This window comes from Canis lupus, chromosome 17 (genome assembly GCF_048164855.1).
Source record: "Canis lupus baileyi chromosome 17, mCanLup2.hap1, whole genome shotgun sequence".
Taxonomy (NCBI): Eukaryota; Metazoa; Chordata; class Mammalia; order Carnivora; family Canidae; genus Canis; species Canis lupus.
The window spans coordinates 15,079,127-15,105,541 of NC_132854.1; the positions used below are offsets into that span (position 1 = coordinate 15,079,127).

The 26,415-nt window shown below is 37.5% G+C and overlaps 1 protein-coding gene across 2 annotated transcripts in view; it reads right to left on the bottom strand.

Moving 5' to 3' along the window:
• DNAJC3 (DnaJ heat shock protein family (Hsp40) member C3) overlaps nt 1-26,415 on the bottom strand; it is a 92,389-nt gene that overhangs the window by 55,440 nt on the left and 10,534 nt on the right. For both annotated transcript variants that reach the window (XM_072782601.1, XM_072782602.1), the window contains exons 2-4: nt 18,887-18,997; nt 8,560-8,684; nt 6,600-6,674 (exon numbers count right to left, since the gene is read on the bottom strand). In XM_072782601.1, coding sequence (XP_072638702.1) covers nt 6,600-6,674; nt 8,560-8,684; nt 18,887-18,997 — 311 coding nt within the window. The remainder of the gene's footprint in view (nt 1-6,599; nt 6,675-8,559; nt 8,685-18,886; nt 18,998-26,415) is intronic.

Here is a 26,415-nt window from a genome sequence, read left to right on the forward strand (position 1 = left end):
AATGCTCTTAAATACCACAGAAAGCCCATTTAACTAAAAACATAAAAAGAAGGTATTATATATCATCTATATTCACAAATCTCTAAATATTAAAGTATAAGAATTGGTAAAGATAAAATACAGTCCTAGCACAAAATTTATCTTTTCAAACCAGACCCTGAAATCATCTATTTTACTGTACCAAACTTTTTTTTTTTTTTTTTAAAGATTTTATTTATTTATTCATAGAGACACAGCTAGAGAGAGAGACAGAGACACAGGCAGAGGGAGAAGCAGGCTCCATGCAGGGAGCCCGATGTGGGACTCGATCCCGGGGTCTCCAGGATCACACCCTGGGCTGCAGGCGGCGCTAAACCGCTGCGCCACTGGGGCTGCCCTGTACCAAACTTTAAAGACAGGATATCACCTACACAATCTCTATGCTTCACAGTGAGGTAAACAAGGTCCCCAGAAAGTAAGAACTTTTCAAAGTCAATTTATACTTTTCCTCCAAGAGGTACTAATATTATTTGTTTCTTGCATACCTTTCCAGAGGCTTTCATCTGTATACTGTATATAAGCAAATACATGTTTTCTCATTTTCTTATGCAAATAGCAACAAATGTTCTGCAACATGTGAAACATATACATGTGTTTGAGTCCTGTGACCAAATCCAGTAGGAACAGCCCTCACAGAATGCATACAATTACTAATGATAGCAAAGAGCCAATAGTATAGTGCTTAAGAATACAAGATCTGGAATCTTAAAACCAAATGCTTACTATAAGTGTAAATTCGGACAAGTCACCAAATTTCTATAAACCTCTATTTCCTCAGCTGTAAAATGAGACTACCAGTATACCACACTCCAAAGGTGGAACAGTGATTAAGTGAAACAATCCAGACTAACCCCTTAGTGATATGCCCCATACAGTCTGAGCGCTATGCAAACACCCGGTTAAAGTACAAAGGCAGATCTAAAACCCAAGGTTTCCTGCCTCTTGTTCTAAAACTTTTCTTTCTTCAAAATTTGTTTTATACAACTTTAAAGCAGGAGATTTTGAAATATTTGCCACTTATACCAATTTAACACACATAAAAGTTTTCTGTAATTAAAAATAACATTTACACACAATTTTTATTTTGCTTTTTAATTGACATTATTTTTGTACATCTAGATCTATAAATCAATAGCATACATAAATAATTCTTGTTAACATTATTCTGTCATACTGACACAATATTCTCTAAGAGTTTCCAAAACAGAGTTCTAATAAGTATCTTTGAGCAAAATGTGTTTTTTCCATAACACTTATTGCCATATTTTTCTGCAAAAGTTTATATTTGCCATATCAACAGTATTATATGACTAGAAACATCTCCTTAAAGTCCCATCAATATTAGGCTCTGTGTTATTTATTTTTGCTACACATAACAGCTAGTGATCCTGTGAATAGTTCTAATGTTTATCTCTTCATTTACAAACACTGGACACTGTAGACACTGGGTTCTCATCTCTTGTCCATCTGATAATATTCTTTTATTATTTGCCCAGTAGAATCTAGATTCCCAAATGCTTAAAATGTAATCAATTTCATATATGTTAACTGAAAAAGTTCTTCCCAATATTCTTATTTTGACCCTCTAATACAAACATCTCTAGGACATTATAATTACTGTTCAGACAAAAAACATGCATGTGATATTTTCCTTTTTCTATTTTTTTTAAAGATTTTATTTATTTATTTATTTGACAGAGACAGAGAATGAGAGAGTGAGCACAAGCAGGGAAAGGAGCAGGCAGAGGGAGGGGGAGAAGCAGGTTCCCTGCTCCATGGGGCTTGATCCCAGGACCCTGGGATCATGACTTGAGCCAAAGGAGACACTTAACCAACTAAACCACTCAGGTACCCCAACACATAAGATTTTCTTATTATTAATCTGAATCTTAAATCCAGGTATTTCTAGGTTACCTCAAGTTACTGCAAATAAAACACAAAATAATTGTAAACTACATAAATTCTGTACTTGTATTTTTCTCTAAACCAAAACCAATCTAATTATAATTATTCTTACACACAACAAAATTTTTGTTACATGTTAAATGTAGCTTCTTTAGTGGTAAGATTTAACTTGGCCTCCCATCCATATGCATTAAGATTTATCTTACAGAATTAAATACATGAGTACTTTTCTGAAGAAAAAAATAACAAAAAGATTATTCAGTGTGAAAAATGAAATTAAAAACACAGTATGACTTAAGATCACTCTAAAAGAAATACTTAGATATATACATTTAACAAAATATGTACAGGATCTGTACATTGCAAGTTACAAAACACTGATTAAAGATATCAAAGACCTTTTTTAAATTTTTTTTTAATTTTTATTTATGATAGTCACACAGAGAGAGAGAGAGGCAGAGACATAGGCAGAGGGAGAAGCAGGCTCCATGCACCGGGAGCCCAACGTGGGATTCAATCCCAGGTCTCCAGGATCGCACCCTGGGCCAAAGGCAGGCGCCAAACTGCTGCGCCACCCAGGGATTCCCCCCCCCCCTTTTTTTTTTTAAATCAAAGACTTAAACAAATGGGGAGGCATACTGTATTCATGGATCAGAAGACTCAGCATAATAGAGATTTCACGTCTCCCCAAACTGACCTTTATCGCAATTCCTTTCCTACCAAGATATCAGCAAGGCTTTGTGTAAACAGACAAGTTTATTTTAAATTTATATGAAAAAATAAAAAATAAAAACAATAAAAAAAATAAATTTATATGAAAAGGCACAGGCCAGGGGATCCCTGGGTGCTCAGCAGTTTGCCGCCTATCTTCGGCCCAGGGCGTGGTCCTGGAGTCCCAGGATCAAGTCCCGCATCAGGCTCCCTGCATGGAGCCTGCTTCTCCCTCTGCCTGTGTCTCTGCCTTTCTCTCTCTCTCTATCATGAATAAATAAATAAAATATTTTTTAAAAAAAGAAAGAAAAAAGGCACAGGCCAGAGAACATCTAAAACAATATTGACAGAGAAGAATAAAGTGCAGAGCAATCACTCCACTCCCCGTTAAGACTTTTTACAAGGGCACCTGGCTGGCTCAGTAGGTTAAGCATCTGCGTTGGCTCAGGTCATCATCCCAGGGTCAACCCTGCATCAGGCTCCCTGCTCAGCAAGGGAGCCTGCTTCTCCCTCTCCCCCCTGCTCATTCTCTCTCATTCTCTCTCTCTCAAATAAAATCTTTTTTAAAAAAAGACTTTTTACAGAGCTAAGAAATCAAGAGAATATAGCAATGGCAGAGGAATAAACATATAGATCAGTGGAACAGATTAGAGAACCCAGAAATATACCCACCCAAGTACAGCCAACTGTCCTATTTTTAAAGGTGCAAAAGCAGTTCAGTGAAGGAGGGAAAGCCTTTCAAAACACAGTTGGAACAATGGTATACCCAAAGACAAAACAAATCAACCTCAACCAAAACTTCATACATTACATGAATATTAACTCAAAATAGATCACAGTCTTAAATGTAAAACATAAAATCATAAAAGTTTTTAAAAATAACACAGGAGAAAAATCTTTGAAACCTATGGCTTGATGACTAGTTCTTAGAATGACACCAAAAACACAATACACAGGAGAAAACAGAAAACCAATAAATTGGATATCACCAAAAGTAAAAATGTTTGCTCTCTGACACACCCTGTGAAGGGGAAAACAAGGCATGGACTGAGTAAGCACATTTTCAGACCACACATGTGGTAAAGCATTTAAAATACAAAAATAAGTCCCAAAACACAATAGTAAAACAAGCAAACAATCCAATTAGAACATCGGCAAAAGACACGAACCGCCTTTACACCAAAAAGGATGACAAATAAGCACAAGAAAAGATCATTAAACATTAGGGAATGCAAATTAAAAATCAATGAGCTGTCACTATACACTTCTCAGAATGGCTAAAATAAAAAACAGTGACCAAACCATGCACTGGCAGGGATGTAGAGGAACATAAAATGGCACTCTGAAAAGCAATTTGGTGGTTCCTTATAAAACTAAACAGGCAATTATGATACAACCCAGAAAATTGTATTTCTAGGCATTTGTCCCAGGAAAATGAAAACTCTTGTTCACACTAAAACCTATACAAGAATGTTTGTAGCAGTTTTATTCAAAACAGTGAAAAAGGGGAAGTTTTGAAATGCCAAAATTTTAAAAATGAATTACAAACTAGCGGTTGCCCAAAGTTATAGATGAGCTGCGGGAACAGTATGTAGGGAAGTGGGTGTGGTTGTAAAGGAGCAGCAGGAGGGATCCTTGTGACAACAGAAGCACTCAGTATGTTAACTGTGGCATAAAGAAAAAAAGCTATCGAATTAAACACACACAAAGAAGTAAACACTAAAACTGAGGAAATCTGAGTGTTCATAGATCGTATCAATGTCAACTCCCTGGTTGTAATATGGTACTACAGGTTTCTAAGACCACTGGGAGAAAGTGGGTGTCGGGTAAAGGGTACACAGGATCTCTCTGCTTCATAATTATCTCAATAAAAATTTCAACTAAAAGTGAAAAATCATTCAGTACAGATGCACATTCTCATGGAAGAATCCTGTAACAATAATAAGAGCAGTTTTAAGAAAGCACTAGTGGAAGTAGGACTATCAGAAAACAATCTATAAGTGGAAAGTCTCATGAAAGTCTCCCTTCATGTTTCTGAGGTTTTAATATTGATCACAGAAAAGATATTAACTCAAAAGAAAAGAAAAGAAAAGAAAAGAAAAGAAAAGAAAAGAAAAGAAAAGAAAAGAAAAAGATATTAACTCAAGACATACCCAAAGTTCCAAAAACTCACTTTTCCAAAAGAACACATCCATTGCCCAATAAGGATTAATTTTTGCTAAAGCTTTATTCTAAATTGTGTTATTTCTAAAAGACTATTCTAATGTTGTGATTGAAAAAAAATTGTAATAGATTTAACCATCTGTTAAAAAGAAGGAAATCCATTATTGTGTTTTATCATCCATCCATCCAACAAATTTCTCACAATACTTTCTATATACAAGAACGGGGCTGAGGAAAGGTGACTCCAACACCATGATCTCCCCATCACCTGTCCTTCAGCCTGCTCTCAAGATCTTACCTAGTAGGGAAAATTAGATAAACATAAATGGACATCCAGTTTTACCGAGACCATGACACAGCTACTGATTAGATTTTAATACAATTAAGTCTAACATTTTTTGGATTTCTCTGCATATGACTGAGCATTGTGACAAAGGTTATGAAATATTAGAAATTTCGGTTTTATTTTCAGAGTGGTTACCATCTAGTAACTAAGCATTTTTAAAAACTACAAAAATGCAAATAATGAACAATGAAGTTTAGACAGTTGACCCTTAACACAGGATTAGAGATCTGACGCCACCCACCCCATGCAGTTGAAATCCGCACATAACTTGACTTCCCAAAACTACTAGTAACCTACTGTTGACCAGAAGCCTTATCAATAACAAGCAATTAACACATATTTTGTATATGCATTACATACTGTATTCTTACAATAAAGGTAGAGAAAAAAAACTTATTAAGAACATCATAAAGAAGAGAAAATACACTTAATAGTACTTACACATCCCATGTATAAGTGGACCCATGCAGTTCAAACTTATATTGCTCAAAGGTCAACCCTATACATGCTTTTTTCTAGACCACTCCAGAAACAAATCCAGATAGAACAAAAATGAAGGATCCCTGGGTGGCTCAGCGGTTCAGCGCCTGCCTTTGGCCCAGGGAGTGATCCTGGAGTCCCGGGATCAAGTCCCGCGTCAGACTCCCAGCATGAAGCCTGCTTCTCCCTCTGCCTGTGTCTCTGCCTCTCTCTCTCTCTCTCTCTATCATGAATAAATAAATAAAATCTTAAAAAAAAAAAGGAACAAAAATGCAATCTTAAAAACAAGCTTCATGAGGGCAAAAAGACATCGGCTGTCTCTCCAAATCATTTTTCAGTTACATGTAATCTGTACCACCCCCTAACATATCCAAAACACTTTACAATCTGTAGCCATATGGGTAATTACAAAATTCCCTTTTATTATTCCTTTCAAATCAAATGAAGGGAGTTTTAGAATAGTTAAGCTGACATCTCTTGATTCTCCTGGAAAACAAAGCAGAACATGTGAGCTATATAAACTGAATTAAAATTATATATTCTTGGGACACCTGAGTGGCTCAGCAGTTGAGTGTCTGTCTTTGGCTCAGGGCATGATCCCAGAGTCCCAAGATTTAGTCCCACGTCGGGCTCTCCAGAGGAAACCTGCTTCTCCCCCTCCCTGTGTCTCTGTCTCTCTGTGTTTCTCATGAATAAATAAATAAAATCTTTTAAAAAAATTATATATTCTTTCTCAAAACTTTACCTTTCAACTATTAAAGTGATTCTTTCATGTCAGCCACTATGTATTAATTCAGAAACTGTGATTTTATATACACAAATCAAAAGATTTTCCCTTTTAGCTATAAGGTTATTACTAAATGTCTTACTATTAAAAAAAAGTCCAATATGTTCACTCATCTTCATAATGATGTTCAACATCTTCTTAATAAAGTCAAATACAAACTGAACTTACCACTTTTTTAAAATCATCTTCTGCTTCATCAAGTTTTCCTTGTTTGAGTAATAAGTGACCTCTCTGTAATCTTGCCTAGGAAAAAAAAAAGGTGTTCTGAGTACCATGCATTTCCAAATTTTCTTTAAACACAAAAAACAAAACCAAATATGCTAATGAAGCATTAATGAAATATTTACTTTTCCAATGCCCATTTGACTTGGCACTTTGAGAACAATTCCTGGAACCAATGAATGTGTGTAATTTTTATTATTAACTTTTACATAACCATACTTGTTAAAAATAGTTTTTGTGCTATACCCCCCAAAATTCACAATGTGTCAACACAAAATCTTGTACATGAAAGTTCATACCGATAGCTATAAAGTGGCAACAACCCAAACTCCCATCACCTAAAAAATCAATAGGCAAATGTGATATATCCATTCAGTAGAATATTATCCAACCATAAAAAGAAATGAAGTGCTGATACAAGTTACAACATGGATAGACTTGAAAATATGCAAAATGAAAGAAGTCAGACACAAAAGGCCACATACTGTATGATTTCATTTATATTGAATGTCCAAATAAGCAAATCCATATAGACAGAAAGATAAATGGTTGCCAGAGGCTAGGGCATAAATGGGGAGGGATGGCTAATAGGTACTAGATTTCCTTTGGAGGCAACAAAAATGTTCTGGAACTAGACAATGGTGATGCTTGCAGAACCTTGTGAATATACTAAACACCACTGAATTATACAATTTAAAAAAGGATGAATTTGATGTTATATCTCAATTTAATTTTTTTTTTTGCCATTGTAATAATTTTTTGTCACCACAAAAAAAAAGTTATATAATTTGGGACTTTACCAATCAAAATTCTAGGAATAATTATGTTTTTATTAATTCTCAGTAGAAATATTCACTCTACTATAACCAAAGAACAACACTTCTTCCTTTCCACATGCATCATTTCCCCCACTCTGTCTGATATTCCTCTTATGTGCATAATCCCATCTCTTCCAAGAATACCAACTTTCTGATGACCAATGTGACCATAAGACAGAAACCACATTGACAGTCCGTTAAAACTTATATATTACTTTTACAATACATAAAAAAGGCCCTAATCCTCTGTTAAGTGCATCAATACACACAAAAAGCAAGATGAAAGCCACTTAAACTACCTATTAGCTATTATAATACTAGGAAAATAAACTACTTACCCTCTGTGAAAGGTTGTGCTTAGCTAGGTAAAGAGATTAAAGAAAAAAATCTGACCTTTGGGAATTCCGTCCTAAAATGAGGGTAATATTTCAAACCAAACATTCACCCCTACCTAATCAGTTATCTCAAGTTCTTTTTGGAATACAGTAAGATATAAACAATAAATGAGTTACCAAACTAATTTTGAAACCATCTAACTTATTCTATTATTTTAAGCCATTACATTGGCCTGCCGATCATCAGGACATCCCATTAGACTGTAAATTCCTCCATTTCTGAGGCTTGTGTGTTGGTTGCAGGGAAGGATCAGTCTAATTCCTGACTGTGTCCTCTCCACAAACCACTGCTTATCTAACCTATCTCCTTTTCTTTATTCTTTCTGCTACAGCCTTAATTAGAACTGTTGTCAGTCACTTGACAGTCTTTTAATTCAACAGCTTCATGATCAACTGGTTACTCAGACTCACATCCTATCCTACACTCCACCCTCGAGAAGTCTTTCTAAACCACAAAGCTAACACCATTGCCAAGCTTCTAAAAATCAGCAGCTATACCCATTGTTCATCTTGCACAAAGACCCTTGATTCCAAGGACTTTGGATTTTTTCTTGTTGCCCAGGCCACTACACCACAGCAGTTTTCTACATCCTCCAGCTATGCCTAGCAGACCAATCCTCACCTTAAAAAAGTGAAATTACCTCTTCCAAATTCCCATATATTCTCCTTTAAAGAAAGTTCAGACCCACTTACTGCAGTGAAATCCATCTTCAATTCAATCACTTTAGTTAAATCAGGAAGTGCTGCTTTTGATTTGCCCATAGCTAAAAAGACAGTAGCTCTCCGATAGTAAGCAATATAGTTATCTGGGTCACCATCTGAAAATTAAAATAATAAATATTAGCTCTTGGTAATTTATTCAAAAACCCAAAATCTGAACAGTACGAGAGTTTGCAGTTCTCTTAAAACAAGAGGCACCTATGTCGCTCAGTGGGTTAAGCACTCGACTTGGTTTCAGCTCAGGTCATGATCTCAGGGTTATGAGATTGAGCTCCATGTTGGGCTCTGCACTCAGCAGAGTCCCTGAAATTCTCTCCCTTCTCCCTCTCTCTTTCTGCCCCTCCCCCTGCTTGCTCTTTCTCATGCATGTGCAAGCACTCTCTAAATAAATAAATAAATAATTCTTCATCAATAAAGAGTTGTGTTGACTAGCAAGATCACTGCAAATAAAACGAGAACAGGATTGACAAACTAGAGTCTCTGAGCCAAACCAACCCACAGGCTTCAAGTCAAGAATATCTTATATTTTTAAGGAGCTATCAAAAAATAAAAATGAAAATATATGTACGGAGAGACTATATGGCTGCAAAGCTTAAATATTCATTATCTGGCTCTTTCAAGAAAAAGTTTGCCAACCTCTGGGTTAAGATATTAACTATATTCAACTCATAACTTTTATAAGTATGCAACTCAATCTTTGTCTTCACGGAAATTTCCTTAAGTAAAATACTGAGAATGTGACTATGCTTTATTTATAGGATTTTAGAAAATCATTATAGACTTCTAATTAAACTGGTATATTAAATGAGCAATCTCTGCTCCCTCACAAAGTCCAACTAAAATGGCAATGAAAAAATAAAGGTGCAATCTTAGGACAGAGGAGGAGAATGGAAATGAGAGCAAGACTATTTAAGTTAACAATATCTGAAAGAAGGAAAATGGATGCGTTAGGTTCTGAGCTAATTCTACTCTAAAATTAGAAGTAAACCTCATGCTTCAGTCCTTCTAGAAAGCAATTTTTTTTTTTTTTTTAGAAAGCAATTTTGAAATATATATGTTCTTGATCAAATACAGCCATGTGTCTTAAACAAATAAATATTTATTTATGCACACAGATGTTTCAACATTATAAGATTTACAACTAAAATTCCCTGGCCGGGGGGGGGGGGGGGGGGGGGGGCAGGATACGGGTGGCTCAGTTGGTTAGGTGTCTGTTTTCAGTTCACCTCAAGATCTCAGGGTTCTGGGATGGAGCCCTGCATCTGGCTCCCTGCCCAGCAGGGGTGTCTACTGCTCCCTCTCTCCACTCATGCTCTCTCCATCTCTCATCCATTCATTCATTCAATCATAAATAAATAAATAATAAAACTCTCTGAAAGTTCTTTCCCTAAAGATCTTATCAACTGAAAAACAAGATAAATGGAAATTGTATGGCAGATAGTATATAATCATTCAAAATCATGGTTTCGAACAGTCATTAATGGCATTAAACTACCTGAAGTACTTCTGGGCAAAGGTGGAGCAGGAGGAGAAAGTAGGCTCTAAAACCATTTATGAAAGAAGATATACAAATGGTCAAAAGCATACAAAAAGATGCTTACCATCATTAGCGATTCATTAGGGAAATGCAAATCAAAACCACACTGAGATACCACTTCACATCCATTAGAATGGCTATTATAAAAAGAAACGAAGAAAGAAAGAGGAAGGAGGGAAATGAGAAAGAAAAATGGGGAACATTGTTTAATAGGTACAGAGTTTCAGTTTGGGATGATGAAAAAACTCTGGAGATGGATGGTCGTACAGGTCATGCAACAATGTGAATGTACTTAATGTCACTAACTCCATACACTTACAAATGGTCAAAATGGTAAATTTTGTAATATGCATTCTATTGTACTACATATTTTATTGTAGTTAAATTTTTAAAAAACGAAGAGAACTGGGAATTTTAACAATAAAAATAAACTTAATTTTTCTCAAATCTAAAACAAAAACCAAAAACAATCCATGTATCCCAGCTAAGTATCACTGAAATTTCTTTCCTGGCCCATTTGGCTTAGAAGATAAGGGAAAAAGAACACGGTCAGCAGCCTGTATATAGGACATTTCCTACAAAAAACTGTAATTAGCCTGAAGAAAAAGTAAACAGAGTAACTATATTTAGAGCACACATGATATAGAATATTTTTAGGTTCAGTTCATATTCAATTTAGAATATGCAATAAATTAAATATGTGAATCTGATCAGCATAGTTGGCTGTAAGAATGATTTGATACCTGAGGATTTCTGATGCTTAAGTGACCTCCTCTGAAAGTAAAAGGAAATTTACCACAGGTCAACAGAAGTCATCTGGGCAGACAGATGGGGTTTTGTTTATACTGTATATACATATCCCAAAATGTGTCACAATGAACAGGGAGTATTTCTACATTCATTAATCAGAGAAAAAAAAACCTCATGTTTTCCATGACTTATTTACACTAAGCAAAAAATAAATACTAGATATAACACAATTTAAGGCCTGGAGTATACATCACACACTATCATCTTCATATGTCCAAATCCTATTCGATCTCAGAGGCACAGCTCAAATGACTTATTTGATTATACATGTGAAAATATACCTTCCATTCCCTCCATTTCCATAGCATTCGGTAAGATAGTATGCCTCTTACTGTGCCCATAACACTTACCACTCCCTCTGATACTATTATATACCACGTCAGTCTAGAGAAATAAATTCGAGTGAATTCACTTTTGTGTCACTGTATCACCCGGCCCACAGGTATTCAAATAAAAGGAAATGGAAACAAATTGCTGATCACCACAATAAATACCAACACTGAGACATGCCTAGGACAAGCAAGGGACTAAAAGAAGTCAGAAGAGACACAGCTTCTTTGGTCTTTCTTATTGCCACAGGACACTGTAATACTTCACAGGTCCCTGGAGCTAGCCAGCTTTTCCCACAGGGTCTCCTCACCCCTACCCTACTCGTCCCTTGCTTCTGGCCCTGATTCCTGGGTCCTTCTCATTGAGAAAGTCCAACAGACCCTTTAAATTGGCTTCTATTTTGTTTGCTCTCCTTAGTGCCAACCTGTTGTGGACAAGAAGGAAGCACGCCAACATGAGCCCAGCCACTGACCAAGGAAAACATTTCCCAGCTTCCAGATGAATATGGCTCCCTTCCCGTGGGTCTTACCTTCCAGAGCCAGGTCTCTAATCCTGGGGAGTAAATGTTTTGTTGCCTCACTCTGTTCAGTCCAGAAGAGGTTTTTGTCAGAGGGGACCAGAGAGAGAGAGAGGGCTGAGGTCTGTGCTACACTGCCTGTCCTCTGGTCCCAGCAGTCCTCCCGAGTTGGCACAGAAGCTCTGGCAGACACTGCCATCTCTTGCTTTTGGAAGACGAGCTGCTCATAGATTGTGACATCATTGGTCTGGGAAAGTTTTCCATTTGGAGTACTTTCCATCCAGGTGGCAAAGCAAACATCTGATCACACAGTTCCCTTTTTCCCTGCTAGCCACTCCACTCAGGGATTCCAGAGAACAGACATAGCTCTTATAGAGATGTGTCTCACCAGGATATCCAGATCATTCTCTCATATGAGATTGGCAATGGCATTTGCAAACACAGATGTTGCTTATTTTGAACTCTGTATCTAGTTCTTTCAAGAAAAGAAGAATGCTCAGTGATGATGTTGGGTGTTTTATCAAAAAGGCACCTTCACTAAAAATTGCATTGGACTTCTATTTAGGAAAAAACTGATCATTACAGTCTACATAGAAAAACCTCCAAAGAGGGTTATATATGATATAGCTTTTGTATTAAGTATTTGATTATGCATATATTTAAAAATATCTATATAAAATAATTCCAGAGGGGTGCCTAGGTGGCTCAGTCAATTAAGCATCTGCCTTTGGCTCAGGTAACAATCCCAAATTCCTGGGATTGAGCCCCACATCAAGGTCCCTGCTCGGTGGGAAGTCTGTTTCTCTCTCTCTCCCTTTGCTGCTCCCCGTTTGTGCTTGCTCGTTCTCTGTCAAATAAATAAAATCTTTAAAAAATAATAATTCTGGAGCGCTCACTTTCATTTGCTTTATTCTTCAGTTTTTAGGTATTTCTTGAGACATGAAATGGGATTAGAACCCCAATTTGTAACAAAACCTACAAAAACAAGGAATCAAATGATAATGGCTCAATGTGTGAATCAAGAATCCATGTTCTTAAAAAAAAAAAAAAAGAACCAATGTTCTTAGCTGTATAGGGTCACCTGAATGGCAAAAAAAAAAAAAAAAAAAAGGCTTTCCCACATCTTCATCTTAAAACACCAACAGTTAGTTCCTAGAACTAGTGTCCATTCCTGTATCATTGTGCATAAAGCAGCAGCTGAATAAAGATTGGCTTAAGTAATTCATGCTTAGTTTCTCATAATACAAAATCTGATAACTTTGAAAATAATCATTATGTTATCCATTCAATATACAATACAGTTCATTATTTAAAATACTTACAAGCCTACAAATAGAAATATTAAATTTCATTTGAAAACAGGTCATTCAAATTGTTATAATAGTTTTTTTTTTTAAAGATTTTTTTAATTTTTATTTTATTTATGATAGTCACAGAGAGAGAGAGAGAGAGGCAGAGACACAGGCAGAGGGAGAAGCAGGCTCCATGCACCGGGAGCCCGACGTGGGATTCGATCCCGGGTCTCCAGGATCGCGCCCTGGGCCAAAGGCAGGCGCTAAACCACTGCGCCACCCAGGGATCCCAAATTGTTATAATAGTTTATTGGAAATTTGAACATAAGAGTTAGATTTAAGGTCTAATTCTCAAACTACCAAACAACTCAAATATGAGAAAATTAGCCACAAAAAAAAAACCCACAACTACTATCTGGAGAAAATACATCAGAAAATACATACAAATGATGTACACAGTGGTGGTGGAAAGCAGAAAAGACCAACACCCTTGCCTAGACACAAAAAATTTTTATCCTCGCTTCCAGCTAACCCAACTCTACCCACTCCTTCATTCAAACTTTTACTGAGTGCCTATCAGAGATTAAAATAATGACAAAATAGGATGACACCTAACCTTAAGATGTGGCTGACAAAGTGCATGCACAGAGGAATATCATTCGGCCATCGAAAGAAAAGAAAAGAAGGGAAGGGAAGGGAAGGGAGAAGGGAGAAGGGAGAAGGGAGAAGGGAGAAGGGAGAAGGGAGAAGGGAGAAGGGAGAAGGGAGAAGGGAGAAGGGAGAAGGGAGAAGGGAGAAGGGAGAAGGGAGAAGAGAGAAGAGAGAGAAGAGAGAGAAGAGGAGAGGAGAGGAGAGGAGAGGAGAGGAGAGGAGAGGAGAGGAGAGGAGAGGAGAGGAGAGGAGAGGAGAGGAGAGGAGAGGAGAGGAGAGGAGAGGAGAGGAGAGGAGAGGAAAGGAAAGGAAAGGAAAGGAAAGGAAAGGAAAGGAAAGGAAAGGAAAGGAAAGGAAAAGGAAAGGAAAGGAAAAAGAAAAGGAAAAAGAAAAGGAAAAGGAAAAGGAAAAGAAAAGAAAAGATCTTACCATTTGCAATAACATGAATAAGATGGATGGACGAAGAGGGTATTACACTGAGTGAAATAAGTCAGAAAAAAGGAAAAGACCACATGATTTCATTTATTTTATTTTACTAAAGTTTTTTTTATTTTTAAGTAACCTCTACACTTGGGGCTCAAGATCAAGAGTTGCATGCTCCACTGACCGAGCCAGTCAGGCACCGCTTCATTTATTTTATTTTTAAAGATTTTATTTTTAAGTAACTCTACACCCAACATGGGGCTCGAACATACAACCCCAAGATCAAAAGTCACATGCTCCACCAACTGAGCCAGCAGGCACCCTTCCTATGATTTCACCTATATGTGGAATCTAGAAATAGCATAAATAAAAAAAAAAAAAAAAAACACAACAAACATCGACTCTCAAATATAGAGAACTGGTGGTTGCCAGAGGGGTTGAAGTGGAGAGATGGGTAAAATAAAGAGGATTAAGAGGCACAGACTTATTCATTTTATAAATCTCACAGAGACGAAACGTATAGCATAGGAATAGAGTCAACAACATTGTAATAATATTGTATAGTGACAGATGACTACACTTATCATGGTGAGCAATGGATAATGTATAGAACTGTCAAATCAACATGTACAATGAAACTAATCTAATATTGTATGCTAATTATACTTCAATAAAAATAATAATAAGATTCTATCTATCCCTAAGAAGTTCACAATCTTCTGAATTAGAATGTGACATCTAGAAAGTCACTAAAGTACCCTTTGTGTCCTTCTGTCTAAATGTGAATAGTAATGCCTGTCCCCATTTCACAAATGAAGTACAAATGTAATGAGAAAGCATCATGATATAGTTAAGTGACAATAAATATAGATAGGCTTTTGTCTTTTGACTTAGCAAAACTGTAAATGTGATACTGGTTTTCTTACCAAATAAATGGAGGAACATATCATTTCAGAAATGCACACCATTTAATCCACCTCATGAGACATTCGTTCCTGTCAGATACAGCTAAGACATTCTGTTAAGTCTATCAAAAAAGTGATTTCAGACCCTAGAATTCATTATCTCCATAAGATCATGCTGTGAGAATAAGAGGGGATTTTCACACTGCACTGCAGTTTTCTCTAATGGTAAATCTCTAAACAAAACTTGTGTCTGCCTGCACCCCGATGTTTATAACAGCAATGGCCACAATAGCCTCGGTATCCATCGAAAGATGAATGGATAAAGAAGATGTGGTCTATGTATACAATGGAATATTCCTCAGCCATTAGAAATGACAAATACCCACCATTTGCTTCGACGTGGATGGAACTGGAGGGTATTATGCTGAGTGAAGTAAGTCAATCGGAGAAGGACAAACATTATATGTTCTCATTCATTTGGGGAATATAAATAATAGTGAAAGGGAATATAAGAGAAGGGAGAAGAAATGTGTGGGAAGTATCAGAAAGGGAGACAGAACATAAAGACTCCTAACTCTGGGAAATGAACTAGGGGTGATGGAAGGGGAGGAGGGCGGGGGGTGGGGGTGAACGGGTGACGGGTACTGAGGGGGGTACTTGACAGGATGAGCACTGGGTGTTATTCTGTATGTTGGCAAATTGAACACCAATAAAAAATAAATTTATTATAAAAAAAAAACTTGTGTCTGGTTCATAACACTGAAATAGATGCAACTTTCAGAAGACAAATTAGAAAGTGGTACTCATCACTGTTCTTTAACAGATCAAGAATATTTCCATCAGTTCCAAATCTTAAAACTCCTGCCAAAAAATATTCATATTCCAGATACAAAAAAAGCTTCAAATCAAATCACTGATAGATCTGTACCACAGTACAGAAACAATTTGTGTTGCTATGGAATTTTAATATATAAACCTTTTATTGTGTTAAAAATGTAATCATAAAACATACCAGGCCCAGGTAATTTTCAAAATGCACCTAATTTTTCAAAAATGAAAATGGAAGGGTGCCACAACCACAAAAAATGTCAACTACAGTATTATAATAAAAAATGATCCATTGATAACTTACAAATGCTGCAAGCCAAATTCAATTACAAACTTTAACATCAATTTCTAATCACAGAAGTTAAAGAAATAAAGCACATCACAAAATTGAGAATTTGGGCAGTATAATAAATGAGTAAACATTTAATGAGTCCTTTATATGGTCCGTTTAAAGCAATGTATTAAAACACAAATGACATTTCATCACAGACAAGGCTCCATGGCCTACACCAGGAACTGTGTAACTCATTAATCTACAAGTCAGGAGACCTAGACTAACTCAATGCTGGTGACAGGGTCTCCCTAATTCACTGGGCTATCCGAAGCAGCCAGTGTGGCCACACTAAATTTGTTGTTTGGTAAATGAAACAATTGAAACAGAGGATCTAAAGCTCTTTTCTGATAAACACACATCTCATAAGAGATTCAACAGGCCATAACACCACTATCCCCATCACCACCTCCTGTATATTACCATCATATACAATTTAAACTTTATTTTCTACAGTTACAATCAGTATTTTACACAAACTAAAATGATGAATGTCCCAAACTACACAGGTCTTCCTCAGAAATTATGACATGGGCACCATCTGAGAATTGCTACACCCACCAAATTAAGACAGCCAGAATGGTACTCTCTGAATTCTGAATGCACCAGTAGTGCTTCACTTTCTCCCTTCACCGAATTCCACAAATAGATTACCATGTTTTAGCTTTACTAATTCACATCTCTCAGTGAATACAGTAACATTTTATTGAGTATTTGGGAAAGAGCCATCTCAAGAATTCTTTAGCAGTGAAGCTAAAGAAAAACAGGCAATAGTTTTAAACTACTGTAACAATATGCCATGGCCCTGATGTTTCTGCTAAACCTGAGATTAAAGAAAGCAAATAATAAAGTAGGTAGAAGATATATGTTTCTGCAAATCTTCTTGCACTATTAGGGAAGAATCAGTATTTTTTTAAGACACGCTTTATCTAAAACAATAACAGAAATTTTCTTTCATTACCCTGCACAGCATTGAAGACAGTTCAAAACTCTAGAAAAGTGTGAACTCAGTAATGATATGGTCATATAGTAACTTGTGCAATTATTGTGCCAATTACCTACCATTCGCCAAGGTGAGCTAATCGCTAAAGTGAAAGAATTTCCTTATAGAAACTATTAACATATCAAGTCTGTTTATTAAAAGTCTTAATTTTCAGAGACATAAAAATTATATTTCGGGGATCCCTGGGTGGCGCAGCGGTTTGGCGCCTGCCTTTGGCCCAGGGCGCGATCCTGGAGATCCGGGATCGAATCCCACGTCAGGCTCCCGGTGCATGGAGCCTGCTTCTCCCTCTGCCTGTGTCTCTGCCTCTCTCTCTCTCTCTCTCTCTCTGTGACTATCATAAATAAATAAAATTTTAAAAAAAATTATATTTCTACATACCTTCCATGTGTGATTGTACACTATTTTTAAAAAAATCTTTATATACATTATTCTCACCTAACTTTCACAAAAAATCCATTTGTGGGTGGCACAGTGAAAACTGCTAGAAATATGCAAGTAGCTTGTTTAAGCCAAAATTTACTTACATAACTTGAGCAATAAACATAGGTTTATCAAACATAGGCAAAGTCAGGATTAAAATCTAGCTTTCCTATTATTCCAGAAAGTTAATAACACCAGTAATAAAAGTCTGAGTTTACTAAAAAACATGAAGAAAAATACTGCCAAACCAAAATCTAATCATGTTCTGTTTATAAGGTAAATTATAAGAGTAGGATGATAATTCTTCTGATGAGCAGAACTGTATCTTATAAAAAAAAAAAAAAAAAACCCACCTCAGGGCACTTGGGTAGCTCAGTCAATTAAGCATCTGCCTTTGGTTCAGGTCATATTCCCAAGGTCTTGGGATTGAGCCCCATATTGGGCTCCCTGCTCAGTGTGGAGTCTGCTTCTCCCTCTCTCTCTGCTCATGCTGTCACTCACTCACTCACTCTCTCAAATAAATAAAATCTTAAAAAAAAAAAAAAAAAAAAAAACCCTACCTCATTACTCTGCAGTTAACTTGTCATTCCTAACCATCCCAAATAAAGGTGAGAATGTATAAGTTAATTTTAAAAAGAATTCAGAAAAGTCAGTGTCAAATAGTCCTAGCACAAAAGTGTATGCAGTGACTCCTAAGAAAATCTTTTAAGGGCTCACTTATAACCTATTTACTGTGGTCATTTCGTTTCTCTCAGTCCCAAAAGACTAACAGCTGCAAAGATAATCGACGCTACAGACAAATGCAAGTGAGCAAAAGAACAGCCTAAGAGATGGAGGAAGTTCGGCCAACTCAGAAGAGGCAATGGACACAGAATCCCCAAAAGTCCTCAAAGTAAAATAACTATAGTGACAATCTCAAGTCATCAAGAAAATTAAACTGCCTTCAGTGAAATCTTTTGAGGGCAAAAAAACTGTATAAGACAGAAAAGCTTTCTGTCAAAACTACTTTGAATTATTCTTGGTACTTACAATAGAAAGTCTAAATTATCTGGAAAATTCTCTCATGTTAGATACATATGCATTTAGGCGTTGTGCATTTATTAATCTATTTCATCCAGAATCCTGCAAATATTTTTAAATGTTTTCTCAAAACATTAAATAATGTTTTTCTTAAATGTTATCCAAAGAAGAAGCCGTTAATTAGAATTCACAAGGATGACCACTGAGGATTTTGGTTCCAAGATACAAACCTACTGCAGCATGAAACTGAGATAAAGCATCAGCTAGCTGTCCAGCTGCAAGTAATTTCTTGCCCAATTCAAGATGCTTCTCAACATCTGCATTCACTCCACATTCAGCACCTAAAAACAACAACAAAAATAAGTTAACTTTCCATGATCAAGATTTAGTTCTGAAGAATAAAATTTTTAAAATATGCGGTGCCTTGGTGGCTCAGTTGGTTAAGTGTCTGCCTTTGGCTCAGGTCATGATCCCAGGGTCCTGGGATCAAGCCCCACGTGGGGCTCTCTGCTCAACAGGGAATCTGCTTCTCCCTATCCCTCTGTCCCCCCACTTGTGCTCACGCATTCTCTCTCAAATAAATCTTTAAAAAAATATATATATATATATATGTGTGTGTATACACACACACACACACACACACATGTATGTATAGTTATTTGCCTCAGGCACCTCAGATAAGAGTCACAGACGCTAAAGAGTGACACAGAAAAGATAACACTAAAGCACAGTGCTTCAGTTTATAGAGTATGAGTGACCCCAAAATATACCCATATCACTGGTCTGTCAAAAGAATGTAACCAGGGATCCCTGGGTGGCGCAGCGGTTTGGCGCCTGCCTTTGGCCCAGGGCGCGATCCTGGAGACCCGGGATCGAATCCCACGTCGGGCTCCCAGTGCATGGAGCCTGCTTCTCCCTCTGCCTATGTCTCTGCCTCTCTTTCTCTCTCTGTGACTATCATAAATAAATAAAACTTAAAAAAAAAAAAAAGAATGTAACCAATCTTCAAAATATAAAGGAAACTGCCTAACACAGTAGTAAAAATATGTCAAATGACAAAATCATAATTGCTATCATAATTGCTTTATTAAACTAGAATTTCATTTTCATGAGTTATCATCAAGTCCACTTTAATATTCAAGTACTTAATGAGCATCTACAAGGCACCTGGCACTATCCTAGGTATTTGGGACAACTGCAAAACAAACAAAAACCTCTGCCACTTATTGGACATTATGGAGGGAGGAGACAGACATAATACATAAATTACACAGTCAACAGACACCTAACAAGGTGAAAGGTACCATGGAAAAAAAATCAAGCCTTGTGAGGCCATCAGGAGTACTGGGACTTTCAGTATTAAAGAAGGTGGTCAAGAGTGGGCCTCACCGAGAAACTGACATCTGAGCAAAGATTTACTTGAAGCAAAGTGAGGAATCCACCATGCAAATATGTAGAAAAAGAGCTTCTCAAGAAGGATCAGCGAGTGCAGGAGCCCTAAGTCAGAAGCATGCCAGGTTATGTTTCAAAACTGCAGGGAAGCCAGGATGGCTACCCCAGAGCGAACAAGGAAGACAGTAGTATAAGATGAGGTCAAAGAAGTAGAGGGCCTGCCTGTGTACAGTCCGGGTAAAATGGAGAGCTACTTAGGAATTGTGAGTACAATAACATGATCTGACTGACTAGGCCAATTATCAATGTGCTGCTACCTCTCCGATCTAAATTCATCCTTCAGTACCTGGCTTTAAAAATGAACTAGCTGGGATGCCTGGGTGGCTCAGTGTTTAAGCATCTGCCTTCAGCTCAGGTCATGATCCCGGCCAGGGTCCTGGGATCAAGTCCCGCATCAGGCTCCCCTCAGTGAGCCTGCTTCTCCCTCTCCCTATGTCTCTATGTCTCTGCCTCTCTCTGTGTGTCTCTCATGAATAAGTAAATAAAATCTTTTAAAGTAAAATAAAAATGGACTGGTTTTTAAGCATTTCTTCTTTATGCTGAGCACAATTGTACACTCTGTCACAGTAAAATGTACCGAAGCATATTTTCTGGATCTTGTTGCTGTCTTTATTTTTTTCTGGCTCCTGCTACATGGTGCATATGGGGAGGATATCCAGTGGTGCCCTATGCTAGCCATATGTCCACAGGTCCAGTCCCTCAGCAAGCCAGCAGTCTTGACTAGGCACTATCTCCCAGTGAGGACACCAAGAGCTCCAAGCTGCATGCGTCCCCCCACACACATCCCATACACACAGGCCAACCAACCCAGACTCACCTATACCTGAGGAGGTTATTTCCTGCTTAATATAAACTTCCCTGTTTTAAATTACTCTATGGTCTGTATCCCCTAAATAGAGCCAAACTTATACACTATCCTAGCAGACAGACCCACAAAGACAGGTTTTGAGGACTGGTTTGGTCATGCCCTTGAGCTTGAGTACAGTGCTGAGCTCACTGTCAATAAGAAATAAGATATCAGTAATCCAAAGCAGGTATTAGAATCAGAATTAATCAAGATATCATTTGTGGTTGACAATAATCACATGCTAACTGGAAAACCAAGGCTGTTGCACAACAGCAATGAAAGTAGTGATGAAGGTAAGGATTGTGATGTGCAGGGATTCTTTTTTTTCGGGGGAGGGGGGGAGGATTCTTTTGAGTGCACTAGAGCACTTAGTGAGAGAAAAAACAGCTCAGCTCAAACCCTCAGCTCAAGTCTCCCACTGTGAACTTCCAGGGCAACCCTAAAACAATCTCTTATTTTTGGTAGCCACAGAGCTGATTTAGCTGAAAACCAAATGCAAAATTTAATTTTGTGTGTAGAAGGGTGCATATGAAAACTAAGAAGCCAAAGCATTTCTCTCTTACAGTGAACATGATGTTAAGCTATTCAGGATGCTAAACAGACACTGTAGGAAAAAAAAAATCAGAACAGTCATCACTTGGGAAGGTGGGAGAAAGGACAGACTGGGAAGGGGCAGGAGAGAAACTTATGGGGTGATGCTAATGTTCTAATCTTGATAGAGGTATGGGGTACACTGGGATGTGCAATAATCAAAACTTAGCAAATAGATACTTAAACATAGACAGTTTAAGGGCACCTGGGTAGCTCAGTCAGTTAAGAGTCGAGCTGGTCTCGGGTTGTGGTCCCAGGATCTGGCATCTCCCTGATCAGCAGGGAGTCTACTTCTCCCTCTGCCCCTCCCCCTGCTCATGTTCTCTATCTCTCTCTTGCTCTAATAAATTAATTAAATCTTTGTTAAAAAAAATATGGATAGTTTATCATATATAAATTTTATAGCAAGAAAAGCTATTGGTGATATGCATATTAAAGTGTTTAGAGGAATGTGTACTGGTATTGTTTTGATTTTTTTTTTTAAGATTTTATTTCTTTGACAGAGTGAGAGAGTGGCAGGCAGAGTGACAGGTAGAGGGAGAGAGAGAAGCAGGCTCTTCACCCAGCAGGGAGCCCAATGCAGAGCTCACTCCCAGGACCCCAGGATCATGATCTGAGGAAGTCAGACGCTTAATTGACTGAGCCACCAAAGCACCCCTGAAATGTATTTTTTTAAGATTTTTTTAAAAATTTATTTATTCATGAGAGACACAAACAGAGAGGCAGAAAAATAGGCAGAGGGAGAAGCAGGCTCCCCACAGGGAGCCCAATGTGGGACTCAATCCTGGGTCCCAGGATCATGCCCTGAGCCGAAGGCAGGCGCTCAACCACTGAGCCACCCGGGCATCCCTGTATTTTTAAAAAAGGATTAGCGGATAGATAGAGAAAGGCCAGATGGATATGTATTAAAACCAAGTATGGTAATTGTACTAATGGTAGAATCTGGGTGATGGATACAGGAATGTACACTAAAAAATTCTTCCAACTTTGTGAAATGTTTAATAAAAAAATTTAGGAAAATATGTAATACAGTGTTATGATGGGGGGAATAAACACAAGATGCTGTAAGGGCACAAGTTAGGGCACCTAACACCTAAAGTTAAGTAAAATTTAAAATGCAACTTCTCAGTCACACTAGTCACAGTTTAAGTGCTTGAAAGCTAGTGGATAGTACATGAAACATTGCAAACAATACAGAATATTTCCTTTCATCATAGAAAGTTCTATTGGACAACACTGAGGGCGTTTCCTGAGGTCTCACCTGAAACCTGAAGGAAAAATGAGAACATCGTCAATGTGAAAAGGCCTTAACAGGGAAAAAACCAACACTCCAAACACAAAGAACTTCACATTTAAATGCCCAGAAGTAAGAGAATCAATGTGGCTTTCAGAGAAATTAAAGTCTTACATTTAGGTAGCCCTCCTCTGTCATGATTTCATTATTCCGGAATGGTTCGATTTAAGTGCTAGGTGAGTGTCATAAACAGCCAGAAGGGAAGAGGGAAACCATAAGGTGTCTGGTACAATAATCCAGGTGACATCATGGTGATCTGACTGTGGAGTAGCCATGGAAATAGAGAACAGATTGCTCAGAGAAATATGAGAGAGAAAGAAGACTACACATGGCTTACAGTGACTATCTGGATGTGGAAGCCAAGTGAAGAAAGAACCAGAATCCAGGATGCCAGCCACAACTATGTGAACAACTCTGTGTGCCATTTTAGTCATCAAAAGCAATTGGATTCTCTTCCTCTACTACAGCAGAGAGCTGGAAGAAATTCACTTTATCTTGTTGTTATTTGCCCTACTAAGCAAAGTAGCCTTTTCTGTGTTCCTAATTTCTGTACAGTGTCTTATTTCCTAAGGTGCCTGATGGACCCCTCCACAGGAGAAAGGCAAGGGGAGGGAGGTAAAGAGACCCAAAAACAGGCTCCTGCAGAGCCCTGTAGTTTGGGGCAACAATGTAAAAATGTCTAACCTATTTAAGAGTGCGTGGGTAACATTTAGAGAAATTATTTGGAGTTTTCAATGGGCTGGGAAAGCATTAGCTTTTCCTTTTAAAATGAGAATAGAGGCTCTTGTTCTGAAAGTTCACTATGCAATTCAGAAACCAGTTATATTCTGATAGTAAGGGTCACCTAATTCCACACCATAGCCAAAACACAGCCTGCTTTGCATAATGAAGATTATGGAAACCAATGTATTTCATTAAACAAATGATACTAAATATATACTATGTGTAAAACTGTGGCCATAACAGAGATGAATAGGATGGTCTTTTCCAAAGAAGCAATGAGAAGAATCACCTAAGCTTTAGCCATTTAGGAGACCACCCTCTGGAAGAAGTCCAGCTGTTTTTAAGCATTATACTGGCATCTCTGCCACATACTGAAGTATTTATAGAATACAAAATATGAAAAATAGGACTGACTTCAAAATAATCTTGAAAGGAAAATGAAAGTATAAGTGAAACAAGATTGACCATGTGTTGATAATTTCTCAAACTGAGTAACAGTACACCCTCGTACACAATATTATTCTCTCTACTTTGGTTTATTTTTAATATTTCCCCAAACCAATTTTTTTTTATTTAAATCTCTTCAATTAAGAGACAACTGGCTGATAAAAATCTCTTACATTGAAAAAAAAAATGTTTTGAAGTGGACCACAGAGACTAGATCAGGACAGCCAACTGAAAACATGAGCCTACCTCCCAATGTGCTCAGATTCCAGAAATGACAGAAGCTATTTAAAGAATGCATAACTTGTTCAGGAAAAAAAAAAAAAAACTTTTAAACAAGGAGGGCCATCAGAAAAACAAAATTTTAGGGAAAAAAAGACACAGAAAGGACAGGATAGGGTTAGTGGGCAAAATCACATCCAAACACCTTCCCAAGGGGAAGTGTGCCATGCAGGTGAATGCAACTCTTTGAGTGCTCCAAACTCTGATACAGGAAAAGAAAGGAACCCTTGGATTTCCCAGCCTCCAGCCAGGCAATCAGCCCTCTCCCACAATCAATATTCACAGGTTGGCAATGAGCAGTTCTGAAATTTACAAAGATGAAACACCTGGGTGGCTCAGCAGTTATGGCTCTGCCTTTAACTCAGGTCTTAATCCTGGAGACCGGGGATCAAGTCCCACATTGGATTTCCTGCATTGAGCCTGCTTCTCCCTCTGCCTATGTCTCTGCCTCTCTCTCTCTGTGTCTCTCATAAAAAAATAAATAAAATCTTAAAGAAAAAGAAATTTACGAAGATGATAAAATCAATCTTTAAGAAACTAACATCAAATAAGAGAATTAAGGGAAAAAATAGGGGAAAAAATTCCAAAAATGAATATAATTGACATTCTTATAAATTAAAAAGGATGCAGCATTTATAAAAACCAGACCAAGTATTTATGCACTGAACTGCTCTAGCTGTGGAGAAGATGATAAAACCATTTCTAAATGCCCTGACCAACTGCCAAAGGAAAAGAGGAGGAAGAGAACTTAATATAGACAAAAGGGTCAAATAAGTCTTCCCTGAGAAGATAATGTTTGAGTTCAAACATAATGGAGAGGAAAGAGATCAGGGAGTGGAAGGAGAATCCTGAATGACTGCTGCCTCCAAGAAGCCAAAATATGACGAAGCAAAGAACATAAAACAAGTACAAAAGGCTTGGGTAGCACCTAGCTCACCTTCAAGGAATCAAAAGGAGGCTCCAGTATGGAGGGAGGTAAAGAAGATATAAGCAAGATAGATCACACTAGGCCCTTCAGGCCATGGTAGGAAAATCACAGTTTATTCTAAGTAAAAGAGACGTCATTAGAATGGGTTCTAACAAAGAACTTACTATGTGGGGATGCCTGGGTGGCTCAGTGGTTGAGCACCTGCCTTCCGCCCAGGGCGTGATCCTGGAGTCCCGGGATTGAGTCCCACATCGGGCTCCCTGCATGGAGCCTGCTTTTCCCTCTGCTTGTGTCTCTGCCTCTCTCTTTCTCTGTCTCTCTCATGAACAAATAAATAAAATCTTTTAAAAAAAATAAATAAATCTTTTTAAGGGACTAGAGGTAGGGATATAAAACAGATTGCTCATTTTCAATTTTTAAAGATAATTTCTAATATGAATTATCCATCCATAAATATAGTTATTTTACATAGTTCCTAGTGTAAAATACAAAAATCTGTGCATCATTCACTTTGAAGTATGTGTACAGTAGAGACTAACTAAGAATCAAATATGAATGATGAAAGCACTGTGTATGAACTCTGGAATAATTCAACCTATTACAGGGGGTACAAGTAATTACAGTGGCATGTTGATGGGATTCTGTGTATTCCAAAATGCAGGGAATAGGAAGGGGACAGACTTCAAAATAACATGAAGGTTTCAAACTTTTCCCTGTTACATTTTCTCAAAGGATCAGATTAATGCACTGAATAGAAGATTCCAGGTTGCGTGAGGAAGGAAGAAATCTGGATGAAATAAACTATTAGTCAAAATGTTTTCCTTTTCCAGCTATGAAAATATTTAACAGGAAAGTTGTAACACGGAAGGAAATAAGAATCTACCATGTGCTAGATACTCTGAGTGTCATAATTTCACTTAATTTTCACAACGACCATAGAAAGTAAATATCCTTCATATTCTTATAACTCAGGAAACTGAGACTCAAAGAAGTTACCCATCCTGCTGGAAGACTCACAGCAACTGGCAAAACAAGATTCGATCCCAAAGCCCAACTTTCTTTTCAGCACAGCTCACGATCCTCTTCCCTATAATCCAGGCTAGGTGCTCCAGTTACTAAGCCCTGTATGCTTCACTCACTCAACCCATTATTTAATATAACATCTTAGCAGAATGGTTTCCAACCTCTAACGCTAATT